This window comes from Mizuhopecten yessoensis, unplaced genomic scaffold, assembly GCF_002113885.1.
Source record: "Mizuhopecten yessoensis strain PY_sf001 unplaced genomic scaffold, ASM211388v2 scaffold10275, whole genome shotgun sequence".
NCBI lineage: Eukaryota > Metazoa > Mollusca > Bivalvia > Pectinida > Pectinidae > Mizuhopecten > Mizuhopecten yessoensis.
Genome location: NW_018408465.1, coordinates 3,609,406 through 3,634,426, shown reverse-complemented (window position 1 = coordinate 3,634,426; position 25,021 = coordinate 3,609,406). Strand labels below are relative to the sequence as shown.

The following is a 25,021-nucleotide window of genomic DNA, read 5'->3' as shown; positions in this document are numbered from 1 at the left end:
CTATATGTAGGCCAATTAACGGATAGAGTTACTAAATGTAGGCCAATTAACGGAAAGAGTTACTATATCTAAGTCAATTAACGGATAATGTTACTATATCTACGTTAAGTTACTAAATATAGGTCAATTAACGGATAGAGTTACTAAATGTAGACCAATTAACGGATAGAGTTACTATATCTAGGTCAATTAACGGATAGAGTTTCTATATCTAGGCCAATTAACTGATATAGTTACTATATCTACGTTAAGTTACTAAATATAGGTCAATTAGCGGATAGAGTTACTAAATGTAGACCAATTAACGGATAGAGTTACTATATCTAGGTCAATTAACGGATAGAGTTACTATATCTAGGCCAATTTACTGATATAGTTACTAAATGTAGGTCAATTAACGGGTAGAGTTACTAAATGTAGGCCAATTAACGGATAGAGTACAATACCTAGATAAAGGAACGTTTACATATGTGTACATATAAATAAGCTTTCACCAATTGAGGCTGATTTCTTTGAACAATAAGATATGTTTTAGTGTATCGTAAATCAGACAAAATATTTACAGATCAAATCAGATTTTTAGGTCATAAATACATTTCAACTATTTGGATATTGACATTTATATCAGAAATGGCACTTGATATTAAAGAAAGGATCGTTTTCTTTAAATATCTATTGTCATCATAACCAGTTGTGTATAAAAACAAATGATATATCAAAGTCGCTCAGATGTACAGCTTTCATTAACCGCAAGTATCAATACTCAGACACTCCACCACAGAAAGGAAAAAAGTTGGCTAGCGAACAGAAAGAGAAAAAATCATTTTAGAAACATCAAACCAGATGTATACGACATGCGATACTGTTATCCATATATCAGGGATTCTGTATAAAGCTTGTATATCATTGCTGCTTGCGCGGCTGGCTGTCATGTGACCTTACATACAGACAGTAATTATGACAAGTGTTGATAACGATCGTCCGACTGTTTCGCTGACCGTGTTATCATATTATGGGCAGGAACTTTTTATCGAAATAATCGTTTTCGCTGTAATGGAACAAGACAACCCTAACCCAAAATACTTTTCTCTTTACAAACACTAGATAATAGGGAGCTTTTTGTCCAGTCGATATAAACACTATATTAGGATCTTACATCTGACATCTACATCGAGGTCCCTCCATAAGTAAACATATGCACATCAAAATCCAACTAGAAACTATGGCATCTACATCGAGATCCTCCCATATAGACATTATATGTATATCGAAACCCCCCTATAGACAGTATGTGTACATCGATATCTTTCTGAAACATATGCCAGCTTCATTGATACCCATATATAAACATAATATGTATATCGATATCCCCAAACTATTAAACAATATCTATCAACTAGTCACTCCTGTTAGCCCATGTGAAAGCACACAGGGGGAGGAAAACGGGGTATTCAGGAAAACACCCAGGAGGCTGGGAAGGTGAATCCTCTTGGTAACAGGTGCGCTACCCGCGCGACCATCAAAGAAACTGACCGTTCGCCATAATGTCCCCTTTACAACAGAGTGATCATCTTTCTAGCATTAGAGTTATTAGGCGTTCGACTGGTCATTCGGTAAGTTTAGTAAGTACATACATACACCAGTCTGTTGACAGATGGACATCTTTATCTGCTGTGTTGTACTGGTCTAATACATAAAAAGCATGATATTCGTACGTGTCCACTGCAGTGATCGTGTTTACACAGGAACATAAAAAGAACAACTAACTCTTCCGACAGATTTAGTAGGACAAATGAACTTAAAATCGATAAAACAATAACAGGAAACGAACAGACACCAACCAAAAATCAAAGACATAATCAAACCTTAAAAAAGATGTCGACGACACAGGTTGTTCTATCAAACCTAAGCAATTCATGTACCACAGGTGGCGCTCGTCATCCTATTTAATTCCAGGAGAAAACGTCTCCAATGATCAAAACATAATGAAGATGTCCTTATATCTGACCAATAGCTGGAACAACTGTTAAGCGTTGACATAAGGCTCTCCGTTGGAGAACTTGTTTTGGGTGGTCGGGTGGCGCAGTGGATAGCGCACTTGCCTTCCGACTCCCCGATCGGACGTGAAAAGGTTGGGGTCACCTGCCCGATCACGTTGGTTTTCTCCGGGTACTCCGGTTTCCTCCCACACTAAGAACCCCAAGCGTTAACATCCGGGCCAACAAGAGTGATTAATATAAGTTGAAATAACTTGTTTCATAATTGTTGTAAAATAAATAAAGTTTAAAAAAAAAATTGTTCAGTGATAGGTGAAGCCTACTGTGGATTAGCCAATTACATTGTGTATAGGTAGATCCTATCCACACTCCGAGACAGGCTTCTGTGTAACTATTGTGAAGGGAAAGCTCGTATGTTACTACTGAGGAAAGGAGGCTGGTCCATATGTATGTCACTATTACGACTGAGGAGGGAAAGCTGCCATGTCACTACTTAGGCACGGATGCTTGTATGTTACTGCCAATGAGTTTAGGCTGGTAGGTATGTTACTACTATGAAATGAAAGCTGTAATGTTACTGAGACATGTGCTGAAAATGGCATGTTACAATTGAGAATAGGGATAGAATGTTAACAAAAAAAGAGTTACTGACAACAGAAAGATGGTAATTAACTACCGAGGAGGGAAGGCTAGAATATTTAACACAAGAGGAAGCTACTATGTTATAATTGAAGAGGGGAGCTAGAATGTTCTAACAAGAGGAAGCTGGTATGTTATAATTGAAGAGGGGAGCTAGAATGTTCTAACAAGAGAAAGCTAGTGAAGAGGGGAGCTAGAATGTTCTAACAAAAGGAAGCTACTATGTTATAATTGAAGAGGGGAGCTAGAATGTTCTAACAAGAGGACGCTACTATGTTATAATTGAAGAGGGGAGCTAGAATATTCTCACAAGAGGAAGCTACTATGTTATAATTGAAGAGGGAAGGCTAGAATGTTTTAACAAGAGGAAGCTGGTATGTTATAATTGAAGAGGGGAACTAGAATATTTAATACAAGAAGAAGCTACTATATTATAATTGAAGAGGGAAGGCTAGAATATTCTAACAAGAGGAAGCTACTATGTTATAATTGAAGAGGGGAGCTAGAATATTCTAACAAGAGGAAGCTGGTATGTTTTTATTGAAGAGGGGAGCTAGAATATTCTAACAAAGGAAGCTACTATGTTATAATTGAAGAGGGGAGCTAGAATGTTCTAACAAGAGGAAGCTGGTATGTTTTTATTGAAGAGGGGAGCTAAAATGTTCTAACAAAGGAAGCTACTATGTTATAATTGAAGAGGGGAGCTAGAATGTTCTAACAAGAGGAAGCTACTATGTTATAATTGAAGAGGGGAGCTAGAATATTCTGACAAGAGGAAGCTACTATGTTATAATTGAAGAGGGAAGCTAGAATGTTCTAACAAGAGGAAGCTGGTATGTTTCTATTGAAGAAGGGAGCTAGAATATTTCTAACAAGAGGAAGCTGGAATGTTATAACTGAGGAGGTAATGCTATAATGATACTGACAAAAGAAATATGTTACTACTTAAAAAAAGAAGTATAACGATCGTTAAAAATATAACTTTCAAGTCGTTTTTTAGAGTCTTACAGCAGGTACATTTTTGCTCTTTTGTGTTTAATTTAAGTTCTGAATGTACAAATCATCAACAGTATATATCAATGTTAAAAGCTTTGCTAATGTATCTTATTTCTTAACTTAATACCTCTGATTGAAATTCCATATGCATTAAGTTTGCAATATCTTCATGCGTGTTCCTGTTTCGATACCAATGTCAATTCCAGATTTATTTTAGAAGATATGTAGGAATTATGTCACTATTCCCCGCGGGTCAAGTTCAGTCTACATTGGTCCATTGGTCATCCATTATCATGTGTCACGAACTTAGAAATAAACTTCACCACGCGTCACGAGTGAGGACCCCTTGCCAACTGGTAAAATGAAACGGAAATTGAAGTTGTCGCATCACTTGTGTGAGTTGGACTACACTTACCTCCGTTTTAAAGTCACGTGCCAATGATGTAATGTAGGTACACGATAGAAGTTGGCAAGGAGCCAAGTCTAACAGAGATGTTACTGATCTCCTTATATGGCTGCCACGTCCTGACCCGGAGACGTTTGGCGAGGATCTTTTTTGTACTAACTTTATATCCCATTACCTCACGGCCGAGTACGTTGACAGGAGCGATCTTGATTTATATCGATGTGTAAGTCTGGAAACGCTGGAAACCACTTCATTTGCAACATTTATATCAAATAACTTTGCTGACTTTTCTGCTAACGTTTAATCTTGTCTCGATGTGTTTTTTGTGTATCTAAATCTTCAATTTTACGATAAGTGTTAGGTTGTAGATTTTCCAGCCAAGAAAGATTTATAATTAAGAAAACTTTTTCGATATTACAATCAATCGATGAAGATGTTTGAGGAGGCTGGTCAACGTTCACTGGTGAAAACAATGAAACATGACTAACTATCCCTTTCCCTTTAAGGAACGATCAACTCCCCAAGTGAAACGATAACTCAGAACAAATGCCATAATTTTTTGACAAATAGTGAATAGTGAATGACACTCTGAAAAGTTGTTTCTAAAACACTTAGGTAACTGTCAAACTTTGAAGTAAAACATGCCTAAGCGCATTGAGTAGACGTGAGTAACACTAAATGTGGACTAAAACGTCACCCAATCTTTCTAGCACCCGTATAATATTTACAATTTATGTTGAGAAGTCACATTTTTTTTTTATATATATATTGCTTACGTTTTCCTAACAAATCATATATAACGGGGGTGGTCTTTAAACCAAATGACATTTAAATACAATTTTGAAATACATGAATCATACTGTCTGCTTATGATTCGGTTTACAACAAAGTCTGCTGATTTCCTGTGATGAAGTGTCATACCAACAGGAAATACGGTACTGGATCAGATTTATATCATAAGAAGAGCATCCCTTCCATCGCTCTATTTTAGTCATACAATCATTACAAAACCGTAGTTCGGAATGCGTTCATTTATGAATCGAAGATGCAAGAACTTGTTCTAACAAAGGGCATGAGGAAATAATACTCCTGATCTGCTCTATATGATATTAACGTTAACGTTATATACTAGCAATACACACAATCAAGGGCTTCAGTTTTGAAGATTCTCTGTTATTAGCGATTGTAAATACTCGATAGTGTTTATAACTTTTTTGCCAAATACTATAAATAATGCACATGGATAAAAAAAAGTTTGAGTTAGGGTATCATTTGGTTTGGTTTGGTTTAGTATTGTTAAACGTCCTATCAACAGCTATGGTCATTTAAGGATTGCCTCCTCTGTGTGCAAGATGCATGTGTGTAGTGTATGCGAAGACACTCAGCAGGACACCCCACCCGGTCACATTATACTGACAACGGGCGAACCAGTCGTCCTACTCCTAAATTGCTGAGCGTTAAGCAGGAGTAGAAACTACCCTACTTTATAAACTATAATTTTCACTTCGCTTCGCGGTTTATTTAGAGTACACTCCGTTTTTTTGTGTTATATCTCAATAACATGAAAAATATATTCAACTTAATCCTTAAATATCCATGAAAGTGTTATTTATATAGAAATTAACATTTACATATTTGATAGCCCACACATACAGAAAATGTCATACAGACCAACAAATTGTCAATGGAAATGACTTCAAACCAACGAAACCATTGAAGACAAACGTTAAACACCCGAAGTAAAATTGGTTAGTTATATATCTTTTAAAACAGACTCATGTCTTTCCTCACAGAGATGGTTAACATCTATAAAATGATGTTTAAAATCGATAAGGTCGTTTTGGTGATGTAATCCGCCATTCCGACATCTCTAGGAACTCATCGTAATATACTTTGGCTTTTAAAGCGATATTACGTAATAATGTTTAAATGCTGTGTTTGTTTCAAATATTTGTGTTGCCAAGAATCTGCAAAACAAATAGGATATCAGAATATATCATTGCTTTGAGGAGATCATTTGTTTTGGAGTTTAATGATGCACGTTGGCAGAGAATTTTGATGTATGAGTAGGTAGTCTGCATCCAACAGCCGCATCTTTCGCAACCAAGGCTGATGATAACTTACGATAATCGTTTGCACAATCAGAATAAACTGATAGAAAGTTTTTAAAAGCAGTTATGAAAAGTGTACAATTCAGAATCAGATTCGTTTGTTTTGATGGGTGAAAGACGAACCTCAATCAAACTCAACGCCTTTAAGGATTATCCATTGTTCCATAAGATTTCGTATTGAGTCATCATCAGTTTGGATATTTTCAAAAAGGGACGCATTTCAGATAAAAACAGTTGCAATATCATTACACTTTAATTGAAATAAAACCCTTCAAATCCAGCTTTTTTTTAGGTTGTTTTCAATCAAAATCAGAAAATGTGTTTTCATTTTATTTCACCAAAACGAATAACAGACAATCGTATATAAATTACCTGCATTTAGGTGGCCATAATTTGAAGACTTATTTTGATAAATTATTAATTAAGAAGTTACTACGGAATGAAAATATCGACAAAGTAACAGAAGAAACAATGGATAATTAGCATAGGTAAACAAATAACACAGACCTCAACGACAAAGTCTCTGCTGCAAATGTAATGAATATCTACAATTAACATGATGACCTTGTTTATACAGCCAAAGCTAATTACCTAAATTCCATGTGCAAATATTATGCACAGATCATGGATACTTTTGACTGCACGACCTTAATATCATAAATGAATTTAATTTAGATAGATAAGCATAATTTTAGACAGTTTTACAAAAATAGAAACTAACTTGTTCATATTAGGACACAGCCATCCCATCCAACATTATTATAGAAAAAATATGTTAATGATAGTGTAAATTATAGTTTATAAAGTATTTGAACCCCACTATAGAGTTTGTTACATAAAATAAAATGACAATATGAAACGTTACTAGAGTGATATTTTTTTTTAATATGGGACAGTATACATGTACCACTTCACTTAACATTTTAATTAAACTGTGAAGGTATGAAACATTACTATATTTTGCATCACATAAGTAGTGTATGGTATAAAGTGTTCTGTAACAGAACGGGAGAGAAGAAATATGACCAATAGTATATATATATATAGGAAGGTATAAACATCTAGCTTGCAATGTCTGGTTTTCCTTGTTGAAATAACAGAAGGAGCAACATGATATATACCGATAAATGTGTGGTTCTCTCTACTTTTGATGTTATATGTAAGCACTTTGTACAAGGCTATTGTCATCCATTACCAAAACAAATAAGTAGAGAACATGATGACGCACGTAAATTAACAATGACGTCAAATAACAGTCAATTATCGCTATCAGCGGAATAGGATCTTCGAATATCGAAGAGAACCGTAAGCTAAGTCGTTCAGTGATAACCTAGCAAACAAACAAGAACGACGATGATACGCGTATCTGTGATGACGACATATAAAAGCAGGTCGATTTGGTGTTTTTGTTTACCTTCCTCCGAGGTGCCAACACGTAAATATAACCGATTAGTATAAATAGGTTCTCGTTTATTTGATAGATAGATAATGGTAAACTAAGGCTGGGACAATGGTAATGATAATTTACACCCTTAGGTTTTTAACAAAACTTTTTATAAATGAGATCAATATTTCACAATGAACCTTAGGACAACATCACATATTTCTACAGATATTATAGAAACTGCTTACGTGGTACACCACGCCAACAAGTAGATATGTTATGATGGATGTTTTCAGGCAATTGATGCTCCAGAACACGATTACTCGCGATTGTTGTCATAAAAATTGCTCTCGTCATAATTGCATCTTTCTTGACTTTAATAAAAAATGACAAATAGAGAAAAGCAGTGCTATGAGAGGTAATCATGTGATCGATTATGTAAGCTATGACGTAAGTGATGACGTACCTGGCTAAAGCAGTGTCGGGGACATTCTGACGATCCCTTTCTATTTCTGTCTCCAGTTCCTGCTCTAGGACATCTATGGCCGAATTTGCTTGACCATTGGAGTATGCTTTCACGAAGGTCAGGGATCCGGCCGCTAGTTTCTATAAAACAACAGATGGTGATCTCAATCAACACTCTGCTAATGAGTTTGTTACTTAGCATAAAAAGTGAAAAGGCAACAATTGATGTATGCTAACAATTCCAATTGTGAAAATTCAGATTGAAAATATTAGTTCATTGTCCGACATATTTGACGAATTCTGATAATAGATTTCGGATGTAATTTGCATAGGTGAGATATAAAGTCTATTCCAGCTTTCGTTATATAGAAATAGAGGCAATACCGATATTGGTATGTATTGATCCTTTTGATTTTCATAACTTGACCATGGGATCAAAAACATCCAACTTTGTTATACCCAACACACAACTTGTAAGGACAATTTTCAATTGCTTTGGTTTTGGTAGATAATACACAACGAAAAGTATCTCATCACAATCGATCATTTTGTTTATTTTCTACAAAATAAACTTAATTAGGATCTGATGATAAGCAGTGCAATACAAACAAATCCAAGATAACTCTCATTATTTATAAAGCAATTCTTCTTTCACAAAGAAACTACTTTTATAATTTAAGTTAAGCATATATTAACCAATGATACTGTAGCAGCCTTCAAGGCCGAAAGTTAAGCCATTGCCTACAGCTCCGTTACTTAACACCACAGCCGTTTTCGTTTAAACGGAGGAACCGATCGGACCACAGTTGTTCGTTTATCAAATAAGGTCGGACCTAGTAATCTGGTGCTGCTTTCAGGCGAGCCTTGACAAAGCATTGCAAGTCCTGCGTAAACATATGCAGATCCACCAGGATTTATACCCGAAATTGATACATTTAAAAACGGACAAACCAGTTGTTCCGTGTAAACGAACAGGCCCCAGGTCACCAAAAGAACCTTGGCATTCTAGTTCCAATCTATGATCCTGACGAATACTCAAACTCGTTGACTCATAGCTTGGGACCTAAGCTTTAAATAACGTGCTCTTGAGTAGATAAGCATAGTCGACATTATTTGAATTACTAGATATCAAACAAAAATGAGAATTGTGTCGATACGATGCCATGCCGGATCAATAATTATATTCAATTCTTTTCTTGGCAAATGCTTCCTAAGAATACATTTATACATAGTATACATACTTAACATGTCTGTTGAGACATATCTCATTTAAAACACATTAGTACAAGCTAAGAAATACATATTTATTTGACGAGTAATCCGATCAGCTTCCTGAAGATGACAACGCTATTCATTACAATGGATATATAGGACTGAACTGTTCTGTTTACTTGTCGTAGACATGTGTCCTTTTTCCGTGACTGCTCCATTTACAATTCAGGTGATGACGTGAGATATATTAACGCATCAAGTTATAGGCCTATCAATATCCAGATATTGAGAAAATATCAAATATAGTTTAATATACTAAGAATACTCCCTCTATGACGTTTAAATCATATCGACACTTTCCACATTCTCTGAAAACTCGTTTTTCTGTGTGACGACTTATACCTATTTTAACTACCAATTGCTTGTTGCATTCATTTCTTGTTGGTAATTTATTTGAAATGCATTGGATACGCTATCAGCAAATCAGATTTCACGTTACATGTGCGGTTTGTGACAAATGAAGCTGACGTCACGCCTGGCATTTACAAAGATGGTTGAACAAGGCGGATTTGCCAGGTTTTCTGATGTTTCGGACAAGGATTAGATGTTTACCATCACAAATACAGCAACAACACCAAATGCGTGTTAAAATAGACACGGGGATTGTTTACAGTGTATTTCATAATGAAACTAGGGTAGAATACATAAATAGAAACATTGAAAAAAGCAGAGATGTCCAGAATTATTTTATTATTTGACACAGGCGTGAGGACGTCAGACGAGTCGAACTTCCCTACAATAACATCAGTCAGATAAAACATTATCTCCTTGCTATTTCGGGTGATAGCACATGACGAGTCGGACTTCCCTACAATAACATCAGTAAGATAAAACACTATCTCCTTGATTTTTCAGGTGATAGCACATTTATCAGTCCCTCAGTTAGAGTCAATTTGCTAGGTCTTCACTCTTAAAGATACCTCCAACTGACAAACGTGCTATCACCTCCATAACCTGGTAGTGAGTGTATAATTCCTGAAATAAAATAACAAAGAATTATTCAGGTATAGGTGTATAAATGATGTTCGTGGTCACCTTTTGTGAACTAGGTCGGCTGCCTTTCCTTTTTTTCGGACGCATCTAAAAAGCAAAATTAGCAAATAAACACAACTATATTAAAGCAAACCTTTAAAATTATTTGATCAAAAATTGGAACAGTTATAGTCGGCGAATAAATGGAAATCCTAAGTCTATGACTACCCATTTAACCTTTTTTCTCAATTTTTAAGACTGTGGGAGATATATTCAACCTACTTTACAAGACTGTATTATTTAACTTCACAAAAAGATTCATCGAAGGGAAACGCAAACAAATCTTTGGAAAAAAAAGGATTTGAAAAGAAACCTCTATCTCTGACTATCAATACAAATACCGTGCGATGTACACAAATAAAAGTCTAAATTAGTTTGTTCGAAAATTGAAAAATATGTATATAGCCGATCAAATCATAATTTCCTATCTTTGTCCGGGAATACTCGGACTTTAATACAGTAAAACGATAAAGGCATTGTAAAATTGAATTTCAAAAATCGAAGACCATACTGAATATGGTAAAAGTTAATCGTTGTATATTATCAAAAATACATTAAATATATTAAATATTAATAATTCGCTGATGAAAGAAGTAGTAAGTACAGCGTAAAATTTATATGCTTTCTGTTTATCACTTTATAATTAAATAATATCTCAATTAACCACAAAAGCGCCGACACGCTTTCAAAGAGCACACACTCTTTGACTATCGCGCATGGCAAGCCAACTTAACATTAACTCAAGTGACAACGTCAGTCCTCTATTTAATATTGCGATACAGGATATATATGATATCTTCTATATTATACAAGATATCTTACGTTTTTTTATTAGATTTCTAATGCTTTATATTTTACAAAGAATCTTATATGATATTTAAAGATATATTATAATTATTTTATTATAACATCTATGATATATACATTATAACATAAGTTACATAATTTTCTGATTTACGGGATATACATTGTACTTTGATCTTTGATTGAGACCTGGCTTACCATAAGTGCTTCCTGTGTAGGTCTTACACATCAGACACACTGTGACGAGTACGTCATACACAGTGTTAATCACTCATATTGTTTGTGCGAAAGCTTAACGACTCCTGCTGTAACAAATTAGCCTGTCATCATTCAAACAGTAAATTACAGCAGCTTGGTAAGATATCATTGCTTTCCTAACTTTCTATATTGGAGAAGATTAATGAGCTCTAGTGTGGCTTTTTTCCTTGGTCGATGAAAGTATTGTTTTCTTCTTGTTGCTGCTTGTTTTATATTCTTTGCTGTTTATTGTGTTTGTAAAGGTGTCTTCTCGATATCTTTTGTTGTGTGTTGTCGTTTGCTTGTTCGTCATTTATGTGTGTTGTCACCTGCTTGTTCGCTGTTTGTTTATGTGTGTGTTGTCACCTGCTTGTTCGCTGTTTGTTTATGTGTGTTGCCTGCTTGTTCGCTGTGTATGTGTGTTGTCACCGGCTTGTTCGTTGTTTGTTTATGTGTGTTGCCCGCTTGTTCGCTGTTTATGTGTGTTGTCTGCTTGTTCGCTGTTCGTTTGTGTGTGTCGTTTGCTTGTTCGTTGTTTATGTGTGTTGTCTGTTTGTTCGCTGTTTGTTTATGTGTGTTGTCTGCTTGTTCGCTGTTTGTTTATGTGTGTTGTCTGTTTGTTTGTGTGTGTTGTCTGTTTGTTCGCTGTTTGTTTATGTGTGTTGTCACCGGCTTGTTCGTTGTTTATGTGTGTTGCCCGCTTGTTCGCTGTTTATGTGTGTTGTCTGCTTGTTCGCTGTTTGTTTGTGTGTGCTGTCTGCTTGTTCGCTGTTTGTTTGTGTGTGTTGTCTGTTTGTTCGCTGTTTGTTTATGTGTGATGTCTGCTTGTTCGCTGTTTGTTTATGTGTGTTGTCTCCTGCTTGTTCGTTGTTTATGTGTGTTGTCTGCTTGTTCGCTGTTTGTTTGTGTGTGCTGTCTGCTTGTTCGCTGTTTATTTGTGTGTGTTGCCGTCTGTTTGTTTGTGTGTGTTGTCTGTTTGTTTATGTGTGCTGTCTGCTTGTTCGCTGTTTGTTTATGTGTGTTGTCACCTGCTTGTTTGTTGTTTGTGTGTGTTGTCTGTTTGTTCGCTGTTTGTTTGTGTGTGTTGTCTGTTTGTTCGCTGTTTGTGTGTGTTGTCTGCTTGTTCCCTGTTTGTTTGTTTGTTTGTGTGTGTTGTCTGTTTGTTCGCTGTTTGTTTGTGTGTGTTGTCTGTTTGTTCGCTGTTTGTTTGTGTATGTTGCCGTGTCCTTGTTCGCTGTTTGTTTGTGTGTGTTGTCTGTTTGTTCGCTGTTTGTTTGTGTGTGTTGTCTGTTTGTTCGCTGTTTGTGTGTGTTGTCTGTTTGTTTGTGTGTGCTGTCTGCTTGTTCGCTGTTTGTTTGTGTGTGTTGCCGTCTGTTTGTTTGTGTGTGTTGTCTGTTTGTTTATGTGTGTTGTCTGTTTGTTCGCTGTTAGTTTGTGTGTGTTGTCACCTGCTTGTTCGTTGTTTATGTGTGTTGTCTGCTTGTTCGCTGTTTGTTTATGTGTGTTGTCACCTGCTTGTTTGTTGTTTGTGTGTGTGTTGTCTGCTTGTTTGCTGTGTGTGTGTGTGTGTTGCCGTCTGCTTGTTCGCTGTTTGTGTGTGTGTGTTGTCTGTTTGTTCGCTGTTTGTTAGTGTGTGTTGCCGTCTGTTTGTTCGCTGTTTGTTTATGTGTGTTGTCTGCTTGTTCGCTGTTTGTTTGTGTGTGTTGTCTGTTTGTTCGCTGTTTGTGTGTGTTGTCTGCTTGTTCCCTGTTTGTTTGTTTGTGGGGGTTGTCATCTGCTTGTTCGCTGTTTGTTTGTGTGTTTTGGCTGCTTGTTCGCTGTCTGTTTGTATGTGTTGTCTGTTTGTTCGCTGTTTGTTTGTGTGTGTTGCCGTCTGGTTGTTCGCTGTTTGTGTGTGTTGTCTGCTTGTTCTCTGTTTGTTTGTTTGTGTGTGTTGTCATCTGCTTGTTTGCTGTTTGTTTGTGTGTTTTGTCTGCTTGTTCGCTGTCTGTTTGTATGTGTTGTCTGTTTGTTCGCTGTTTGTTTATGTGTGTTGTCACCTGCTTGTTCGTTGTTTATGTGTGTTGTCTGCTTGTTCGCTGTTTGTTTGTGTGTGCTGTCTGCTTGTTCGCTGTTTGTTTATGTGTGTTGTCACCTGCTGGTTTGTTGTTTGTGTGTGTGTTGTCTGCTTGTTTGCTGTGTGTGTGTGTGTGTGTGTTGCAGTCTGCTTGTTCACTGTTTGTTTTTGTGTGTTGTCTGTTTGTTCGCGGTTTGTTTGTGTGTGTTGCCGTCTGTTTGTTCGCTGTTTGTTTGTGTGTGCTGTCTGCTTGTTCGCTGTTTGTTTTTGTGTGTTGTCTGCTTGTTCGCTGTTTGTTCATGTGTGTTGTCACCTGCTTGTTTGTTGTTGGTGTGTGTGTTGTCTGCTTGTTTGCTGTGTGTGTGTGTGTGTGTGTTGCAGTGTGCTTGTTCGCTGTTTGTTTGTGTGTGTTGTCTGCTTGTTCGCTGTCTGTTTGTGTGTGTTGTCTGTTTGTTTGCTGTTTGTTTGTGTGTGTTGTCTGTTTGTTCGCTGTTTATTTGTGTGTTGTCGTCTGGTTATTTGCTGTTTGTGTGTGTGTGTTGCAGTCTGCTTGTTCGCTGTTTGTTTTTGTGTGTTGTCTGTTTGTTCGCTGTTTGTTTGTGTGTGTTGCCGTCTGTTTGTTTATGTGTGTTGTCTGTTTGTTCGCTGTTTGTTTGTGTGTGTTGTCTGTTTGTTCGCTGTTTGTTAGTGTGTGTTGCCGTCTGCTTGTTCGCTGTTTGTTTGTGTGTGCGGTCTGGTTGTTCGCTGTTTGTTTATGTGTGTTGTCACCTGCTTGTTTGTTGTTTGTGTGTGTGTAGTCTGCTTGTTTGCTGTGTGTGTGTGTGTGTTGCCGTCTGCTTGTTCGCTGTTTGTTTGTGTGTGTTGTCTGCTTGTTCGCTGTTTGTTTATGTGTGTTGTCAGCTGCTTGTTTGTTGTTTGTGTGTGTGTTGTCTGCTTGTTTGCTGTGTGTGTGTGTGTGTGTGTGTGTGTTGCCGTCTGCTTGTTCGCTGTTTGTGTGTGTGTGTTGTCTGCTTGTTCGCTGTTTGTTTGTGTGTGCTGTCTGGTTGTTCGCTGTTTGTTTATGTGTGTTGTCACCTGCTTGTTTGTTGTTTGTGTGTGTGTTGTTTGCTTGTTTTCTGTGTGTGTGTGTGTGTGTTGCCGTCTGTTTGTTCGCTGTTTGTGTGAGTGTGTTGCCTGTTTGTGCGCTGTTTGTTTGTGTGTGCTGTCTGGTTGTTCTCTGTTTGTTTATGTGTGTTGTCTCCTGCTTGTTTGTTGTTTGTGTGTGTGTTGTCTGCGTGTTTGCTGTGTGTGTGTGTGTGTTGCCGTTTGTTTGTTCGCTGTTTGTGTGTGTTGTCTGCTTGTTCCCTGTTTGTTTGTTTGTGTGTGTTGTCATCTGCTTGTTCGCTGTCTGTTTGTGTGTTTTGTCTGCTTGTTCGCTGTCTGTTTGTGTGTGGTGTCTGTTTGTTCCCTGTTTGTTTGTGTGTGTTGTCTGCTTGTTCCCTGTTTGTTTGTGTGTGTTGTCTGCTTGTTCCCTGTTTGTTTGTTTGTGTGTGTTGTCATCTGCTTGTTCGCTGTCTGTTTGTGTGCGTTGTCTGTTTGTTCCCTGTTTGTTTGTGTGTGTTGTCTGCTTGTTCCCTGTTTTGTCTGCTTGTTCGCTGTCTGTTTGTGTGTGGTGTCTGTTTGTTCGCTGTTTATTTGTGTGTTGTCGTCTGGTTATTTGCTGTTTGTTTATGTGTTGTCTGCTTATTCGCTGTTTGTTGGTGTGTTATATTAATGTTCATACAACCGGCGACTAGTATCGCAAAGGTTGAAAATATGAGGGAGTCTAAGAGGGCAAATTTAGCACTATATATATGCTACAAGCTTTTCATGTTTCATTGAATCGCAAAATTCGTTTCAGGTTTGAAGCATTTGACAGTTTCCTGTATCCTCTTTGTTTAACATTGATTTCCTTTCAATTAACCTCAAAATATGAATAGAAACTTTCATTTGCTTGATTTGTAAAGCGTATGGGGAAAAAAGAACAAATACCGAATTCCAATATCACCTTTAAGGACGTTTTGTTAATTGTGAAAAACCCGTTTATAATATTATCACTTTTCATTTCAATTTTTTAAACCTTAAAAAGCATAATTATTACATTTAAGAACAGATTAAATAACCAAAAAATCGGAGTTTAAGGATTTTCATACTATTTGTAAAACTGTTGAGTGGTCACTATTTATGACTATGTTTTAACAAGGCTGATAATAAACTATCTTTATTAAGGAACCGATGGGAAATACATGTTAACTAGAAGAGAGAAAAAGACAGCAAATCATTGGAGTATTATTGTTTACTGTTTCGGAAAGAAGTAAAGATGACTAATAAATCGTGTTGTGTCCTCAGACACTAATTCTGCCTACTCCTATATAACCCCTGTATCTCACCACTATGATACGCGACGTACACAACCATTTGAGGAATCTCTCGGACCAACAAATGTATCCTGTTGTCATGCTGCACTGCACATTCGTCATGTTCTAATCGGATTAAGTGAGTGGTACTGCCAGGGAAAACGGAGATTTGCCTCAGTCCGTCGATCTCTCGGCTGGACCTTGCTATTCAAGGGATTCCCGCCCGGCGGGACTATCAGCGCATTGACAGCTATCGCTGCCGCTGTAGGCTCGCGATTGTCGCTGTTTTAAATGATGTGAAGAAAGTGGGAGTTAAGATAAGGGGAAAACGTGAACTGCATGCATATAGGGGAATGCCACTTTAGGTCGTGTGTGTGTGTGTTATACCGTTATCGATGCTCCGTGAAACATTTTACATGGATTTCAAAAAAACAAATCGGCCTCAAAAAAAGCATGGAATCAAAATACTACAACCTTTTAATACACTAATTCAGAGACAGAAAATATCTGGTAAGTCAGACATGAAAAAAATTAGTGACATCCTACCTTATAGCTGCTCATCATCTTTCTTACGAATATGGGTTTAGTCCTGGGTATACACGTGCATTATCCGACGTGGTGCACTGTATTAGGTGATGTACAGACATTAAGGTCAGGCAGTGTTTCTACAGAGTCTCACACCATCGTATAATACAACTAATGTCTTTTGATCGTTTTTACGTGCACCAAATGGATCTGATATTTGCGACGCGAGGAAGAACTTCCTGTATATAACAACAGGACGTGATTGTATTATTGCTGTTTTCAGCAGCAGAATGGTCGAGTTGATCTTAGCTAAATCACAATATAGCCATACCAGTAGCCTTTTACCATAGAGAAATGCTTTATTGTAACGCCGTTTCATTTTACAACAGATCAAACAGGCAAAGGGTTGTACTGGGAGTGTATGGGTGTAGGTCAATACGGTGGAAAGAGAAATGGCCAGGGCAATAGTTAAATCGGAAAACCAATAATTGTGAAGTGCAAAAGAAAGAATATGTACGAGACCGTTATGATACAAGGACAAAATCCGATCTCAACGTCAATACAAAGGACAACAACAGTAATTGGTAGGAGCTAATCAACATAACAATAACACAGCCATCATAAACCATACAAAACATTGGGGTCGAAACAGGGTTACTCGGAATATTTTCTCTCGCAAACTTCCGAGAGATGATCTAGGTAGCAACGATTTACGACAAAGTAAGCAAGGTGACCTTGAAAGCAAGTCAAGTTGGCGGCTATACAATATTTAAAAGTGAAGTGAAGCCTCTCAGGCAGAAAGCCGTAGCTGAGCAGTATATTGGTCAACAGGGACCATATATATGCCATAAACCTTTATATCTCGAGCAGGCTCTTGAGTAGCAAATCCACTGTGTGATTTATTAAGCAGAGAAGGTTGGTATGTTACTACTGAGGAAAGGAAGGTTAGCGACAAAACATATTAGTCTTCACATTTGTCATAGAGTTTGGTAGTGAGATTATCATTATTGACTTAATGGTGGTAAATGTGAAGGTATGAAGTTGAAAAGGTGAGTATATGGTATCTTAAATGTGCATTTCTTGGGATAAACATAATTCGAGCATTTTTTGAAATTCCCATTATTCAAAGGCAATAAATAACATATATCTTAATGTGAAGAATCTGTTCTCCTTTATTTCAAAGCGCGTGTATAATATTAACTCAATGAGAAAATAGAAAAACGGATCGTCTGGAAGTGGCGCATAGCTGGTTCCCTTTGAAATAGCAATAGCCTTTGAAATATTCCTCAATCAAATTCAATCTACATGTGGCCGCCCAAAATATTTATCATTGCCAGATTAAGACAAAAGGGATCAATATGCCAAGTTTAAGGCGTGATTAAAGTTAGCTTGAGGAATGAGTGATATCTTGTGGAGAAAGTGTGAATAAAAGTTTTTTTAGATAGAAATGACGAAGGTTCACGGTTCTCGAAAAATTCTCTTTACAAATGTTTGTAATGCACATCTGAGTACATGAAAAACAAGCGTATGTTTGACGTGGGCCTTTTTCTGTAGTAAGCATGGCAACTAGAGCAATGCTAATTAACCTAGGAAACAAAAGGAACATAGTTTATTTTCGAATAAATCTAGTCACAGATGCTTCATGCTTCATATATAAAATTTCAAAATAAAATGACAAAAACAGAACCAAATATCAATCTCTCTCGGGTGCATATATATGCCGACACTAACCCATGGGAAATCTGGGTTTGTATTATGCACTTTGTTTTATTCTAAATATAATGTCTATAAACATTAAAAGACACAGCATAAAAATATCTATAGAAATTTATCAAAAGTTATTTAAAACAACCAGCTAACTATGAAACTATGACAGACTCATGGGCTGTGTATGGTATTACAAAGACCACGGTATATGTGTAATTTTGAGTTCAGGCACGTGGTGCAGGGAAACGCGTGGAAAAAACATGACGTGTAAAATAATAGGAAATATAGCAATGGTCACCGGTGTTGTACTTATATACTAGAATGTAGGTAAGGGTATATATGTGATGACAAGGGTATTTGATACTGTATATATAGTGTACTGACAAAGGTCGTGGGTAGTGTGTTTATAAGTACGGGTATATTACATAAAGGTACAGGTATTATTTAATGACAAGGGTAATTGGTACTGTATATATAGGTATTGGTATATTTATATAGTATATACTGACAAAGGTCGTGGGTAGTGTGTTTAAAAACGGGTATATATAGGCAGGTATAGAAATAGGGTAAATCGTACTGTACCTGTCTACTTACCAGGGACGACCTGAGATGATGTCTAAACTTTGTCATTATGGACACTAAGGGTTCAGCTGTAACACAAGGTACGTTCGTTGTTATATCTACCGTTACCATGGACACAAGCACTATATAGTATCCAATCAATCACGAGCTTTACTGTATCCACTCCTGGAACGGACACCACTGACCCAGTCACTCTAATAGTCACTGCTAAACTGCTAGTATCCACTCCTGGAACGGACACCACTGACCCAATCACTCTAATAGTCACTGCTAAACTGCTAGTATCCACTCCTAGAACGGACACCACTGACCCAATCACTCTGATAGTCACTGCTCAACTGCTAGTATCCACTCCTGGAACGGACACCACTGACCCAGTCACTCTAATAGTCACTGCTAAACTGCTACTATCCACTAAATGACGTTCTGCGCTTTATCCGCTTTTTGAAACCACTTTTTATATATGATCCACTGTTACCAAGGACACAATCACTATATAGTATCCACTGTTACCAAGGACACAATCACTATATAGTATCCACTGTAACCATGGAGATAATCACTATATTGTATCCACTTTAACAATTCGACATAACCACTTTTAGTATTCACTGTTACCGAGGAAATAATCACTTTATACTCTCAAGTATTACTATGGACACAACCATTATATGGTATTCACTCTTAACACGGACGTAATCACTTTATAGTGCCCACTGTTTCTATGAACACAATAACTATTTAGTGTCCACTCAATCACGATCTGTGCTTAATCCACTGTTACCCTTGACACAAAAAAATATTGATTTTTAATGTTACCAAAGAAGCGACCAATCTGTAGTACACCAGTATTTAAATCAAGTCTACATATGTATTGAATCCGGTGGTGTCACTAAATTCGGATTCAATGTTTAGTCCGGGAATTCAATTTGTTCAAATAAATTTTCATATGATTAAAACCCTTTAAATACCTTTTTTAAGACCTCTGACAGAATATATATATAAAAATTGCTCATACAAAAACCTACCGTAATTAGAAGATGATTCCTCTTTGTTCTAAAAATACACACCATCCTGTGGCATATTTTGGTGTGCCAAAAAGAATCTAGTCATGAAAAATCGTCCAATACTTTGATTTCATTACTCATGACATGACTGTGAAGGATCACATAATAAGAAACACCATTACGGGTTGAGCAATTCCGGATCATTTCCTTCTTCAGGGTTTGATATGAAGAGAATCAATCTCGTGTATATATAGTCTCATTCACCTGGTATTGATCTACTATGATCAACTGTTAGAGTAATATAAATTTAATTTCATGGAAAATATTCACGTATAGAAATTCACAAATCATTTGTCATTGCATATAAACTATTATAATCAATTATTGCAATGAGAAAAACAGGAGTTTTGAAAATTTTACCAAAGCTCGTCAAGCTAACAAATCTGTTATTACTAGCCCAGGTGTGAAACCTGAATCATTATCATAACTGTTCGCAAAACTTTTTATAGAAAAAAGCACACCTGGAAAATTAATGATTCACGTCTAGATGGCATTGTGGTTATAAGTCATAGCAACTGATGCGGAAATTTATTAAATCTGCTGCGAAAACACACAAAACGTTTACACGTGTGTGGTCGGCCGTCGAACATCGTTAGTAAATATAATTCCACACAATTCCTTACCATGGCGATAGGACTATTTGCCACATGTCATCAATCGAACGTCTAACCATAGGCGTGACCAGAGTCTTAAATGAGGTGCTGGAAGGTTTGAATAAACAGTACAAGTGAAGAATATTACGGTACGTACCTGTGTTTAAACCAAAGCGACAGTAACACAATGGGAAACACAGCGTAGATACATTACATTTTTTGCATTCATACAATAAAATTTTACACGGGAGTGTTAAGTATACCGTAAAGTTGATGCTGTTGGATGTGTGAGTTATTATGTACATTCAATGTTGACACTGGGATTTAAGACTAGTGTTCACCTAATACTGACACAGACAATTTGAAATATACTAAACACTTACTGCTAATTCAGGAAGTGTAAGGTATGAAACAGCGTGGGATATATTATACACCTAATGTTGACACAGTTTGGGGTATATTATACACCTATTGTTGACATAGATTTAGGTAAATAGTACACCTAATGTTGACCCAGCTTGAGGTATAGTGTATACCATAATGTTGACACATTTTGAGGTATATTGTACCTATTGCGTTTACACAGCTTGAATTATATTATACAACTTATGTTGTCACAGTTTGAGGTATACACCTAATATTGACACAATTTGAAATATAGTGTACACCTAATGTTGACACAGTTTGAGGTATACACCTGCTATTGACACAATTTGAAATATAGTGTACACCTAATGTTGACACAGTTTGAGGTATACACCTTATGTTGACACAACTTGAAATATATCATACATCTAATGTTGACATAACGTGAGGCATATTATACACATAATGTTGACACAACTTGAGGCATATAATACACCTAATGTTGACACAACATGAGGTACATTGTCCAATATTATGTTGGTCAGTAGGGTGTTTATACTGTGAAAGATGCTACACTGTCTTAAGTGTGTTAAGTTTTCCTCAATAAAACGGTACGAAACACAAACTAGTAATTAACTGTTTTATTCACGCTGTGTCTTAGTGCGTTGTTTACACTGGCTCGATATCGTGTTCTTATCTATCTATTTTGTCTATGCATGCTGGTCAAACATTCATTACTAACCGCGAGATGTTTACCGAAAACTAATACTCTTACACAACACGTTTGCATCGTAAGTACTTATCTTATCGAATGTACACAAACGAAGCGTACTCGAGCACGTTCATGTAACTAACAGTCTGTGCTAACAAACACGTATTCATGTTCAGATTACTACATGGAGAGGTGACCGTGGTCTCCTCAAGTAAACACTGTTGACATTGATATGGAGAGGTGACCCTGGTCTCCTCAAGTAAACACTGTTGACATTGATATGGAGAGGTGACCCTGGTCTCCTCAAGTAAACTCTGTCGACAGTGATATGGAAAGTTGACCGTGGTCTCCTCAATTAAACTCTGTCTACAGTGATATGGAGAGGTGACCGTTGTCTCCTCAAGTAAACACTGTCCACATAGATATCGAGTGGTTACCGTGGTCTCCTCAAGTAAACTCTGTCTGCAGTGATATGGAGAGGTGACCATGGTCTCCTCAAGTAAACACTGTCTGTCTACAGTGATATGGAAAGTTGAGTTCATGTAACTAACAGTCTGTGCTAACAAACACGTATTAATGTTCAGATTACTACATGGAGAGGTGCCCGTGGTCTCCTCAAGTAAACACTATCGACAGTGATATGGAGAGGTGACCGTTGTCTCCTCAAGTAAACACTCTCGACATTGATATGGAGAGGTGAACGTGGTCTCCTCAAGTAAACACTCTCGACATTGATATGGAGAGGTGAACGTGGTCTCCTCAAGTAAACACTATCGACAGTGATATGGAGAGGTGACCGTTGTCTCCTCAAGTAAACACTGTAGACATTGATATGGAGAGGTGACCCTGGTCTCCTCAAGTAAACTCTGTCTACAGTGATATGGAGAGGTGACCGTTGTCTCCTCAAGTAAACACTGTCCACATTGATATGGAGTGGTGACCGTGGTATCCTCAAGTAAACACTGTCGACAATGATATGGAAAGTTGACCGTGGTCTCTTCAAGTAAACTCTGTCTACAGTGATATGGAGAGGTGACCGTGGTCTTCTTAAGTAAACACTGTCGACATTGATCTGGAGAGGTGACCGTGGTCTCCTCAAGTCAACACTGTCGACATAGATGTGGAGAGGTGACCGTGGTCTCCTGAAGTAAACACTGTCGACATTGATGTGGAGAGGTGACCGTGGCCTTCTCAAGTAAACACTGTCGACATTGCTACGGAGAGGTGACCGTGGTTTCCTCAAGTAAACTCTGTCTACATTGATATGGACAGGTGACCGTGGTCTCCTCAAGTCAACACTGTCGACATAGATATGGAGAGGTGACCGTGGTCTACTCAGGTAAACACTGTCGACATTGATATGGAGAGTTGACCGTGGTCTCCTCAAGTAACCACTGTCGACATTGATATGGAGAGGTGACCTTGGTCTCCTCAAGTAAACTCTGTCTGCAGTGATATGGAGAGGTGACCATGGTTTCCTCAAGTAAACACTGTCGACAATGATATGGAAAGTTGACCGTGGTCTCCTCAATTAAACTCTGTCTACAGTGATATGGAAAGTTGACCATGGTCTCCTCAAGTAAACACTGTCCACATAGATATCGAGTGGTTACCGTGGTCTCCTCAAGTAAACAATGTCGACATTGATATGGAGAGGTGACCTTGGTCTCCTCAAGTAAACTCTGTCTGCAGTGATATGGAGAGGTGACCATGGTTTCCTCAAGTAAACACTGTCGACAATGATATGGAGAGGGGACCGTGGTCTCCTCAAGTCAACACTGTCGACATAGATATGGAGAGGTGACCGTGGTCACTTCAAGTAAACACTGTCGACATTGTTATGGAGAGGTGACCGTGGGCTCCTCAAGTAAACACTGTCGACAATGATATGGAGAGGGGACCGTGGTCTCCTCAAGTAAACTCTGTCTCCAGTGATATGGAAAGTTGACCGTGGTCTCCTCAATTAAACTCTGTCTACAGTGATATGGTGAGGTGACCATGGTTTCTTCAAGTAAGCACTGTCGACATTGATATGGAGAGGTGAACGTGGTCTCCTCAAGTAAACACTGGCGACATTGATATGGAAAGTTGACCGTGGTCTCCTCAAGTAAACTCTGTCTACAGTGATATGGAAAGTTGACCGTGGTCTCCTCAAGTAAACACTGTCCACATTGATATGGAGTGGTGACCGTGGTCTCCTCAAGTAAACACTGTCGACATTGATATGGAAAGTTGACCGTGGTCTCCTCAAGTAAACACTGTCCACATTGATATGGAGTGGTGACCGTGGTCTCCTCAAGTAAACAATGTCGACATTGATATGGAGAGGTGACCGTGGTCTCCTCAAGTCAACTCTGTCTACAGTGATATGAAGAGGTGACCGTGGTCTCCTCAAGTAAACACCGCGACATTGATATGGAGTGGTGACCGTGGTCTCCTCAAGTAAACTCTGTCTACAGTGATATGGAAAGTTGACCGTGGTCTCCGCAAGTAAACACTGTCCACATTGATATGGAGTGGTGACCGTGGTCTCCTCAAGTAAACACTGTCGACATGGATATGGAGAGGTGACCGTGGTCTCCTCAAGTCAACTCTGTCTACAGTGATATGGAGAGGTGACCATGGTTTCTTCAAGTAAACACTGTCGACATTGATATGGAGTGGTGACCGTGGTCTCCTCAAGTAAACTCTCTCGACATTGATATGGAGAGGTGACCGTGATCTCCTCAAGTAAACTCTGTCTACAGTGATATGGAAAGTTGACCGTGGTCTCCGCAAGTAAACACTGTCCACATTGATATGGAGTGGTGACCGTGGTCTCCTCAAGTAAACACTCTCGACATTGATATGGAGAGGTGACCGTGATCTCCTCAAGTAAACTCTGTCTACAGTGATATGGAAAGTTGACCGTGGTCTCCGCAAGTAAACACTGTCCACATTGATATGGAGTGGTGACCGTGGTCTCCTCAAGTAAACACTCTCGACATTGATATGGAGAGGTGACCGTGGTCTACTCAAGTAAACTCTGTCTACAGTGATATGGAAAGTTGACCGTGGTCTCCGCAAGTAAACACTGTCCACATTGATATGGAGTGGTGACCGTGGTCTCCTCAAGTAAACTCTCTCGACATTGATATGGAGAGGTGACCGTGATCTCCTCAAGTAAACTCTGTCTACAGTGATATGGAAAGTTGACCGTGGTCTCCTCAAGTAAACCCTGTCTACAGTGATATGGAAAGTTGACCGTGGTCTCCGCAAGTAAACACTGTCCACATTGATATGGAGTGGTGACCGTGGTCTCCTCAAGTAAACACTGTCGACATAGATTTGGAGAGGTGACCGTGGTCTCCTCAAGTAAACACCGCGACATTGATATGGAGTGGTGACCGTGGTCTCCTCAAGTAAACACTCTCGACATTGATATGGAGAGGTGACCGTGATCTCCTCAAGTAAACTCTGTCTACAGTGATATGGAGAGGTGACCATGGTTTCTTCAAGTAAACACTGTCGACAGTGATATGGAGAGGTGACCGTGGTCTCCTCAAGTCAACTCTGTCTACAGCGATATGAAGAGGTGACCGTGGTCTCCTCAAGTAAACCCTGTCGACATCGATTTGGAGAGTTGACCGTGGTCTCCTCAAGTAAACACTGTCGACATGGATATGGAGAGGTGACCGTGGTCTCCTCAAGTCAAC

General features: G+C 38.1%; 1 protein-coding gene across 1 annotated transcript in view; it reads right to left on the bottom strand.

The window, feature by feature from the left end:
• Positions 1-25,021, bottom strand: part of LOC110459892 (dentin sialophosphoprotein-like) — a 53,925-nt gene that overhangs the window by 17,212 nt on the left and 11,692 nt on the right. The window contains exon 2 of the mRNA XM_021512362.1: positions 8,000-8,139. Within this exon, the coding sequence (XP_021368037.1) occupies positions 8,000-8,139 (140 nt within the window). The remainder of the gene's footprint in view (positions 1-7,999; positions 8,140-25,021) is intronic.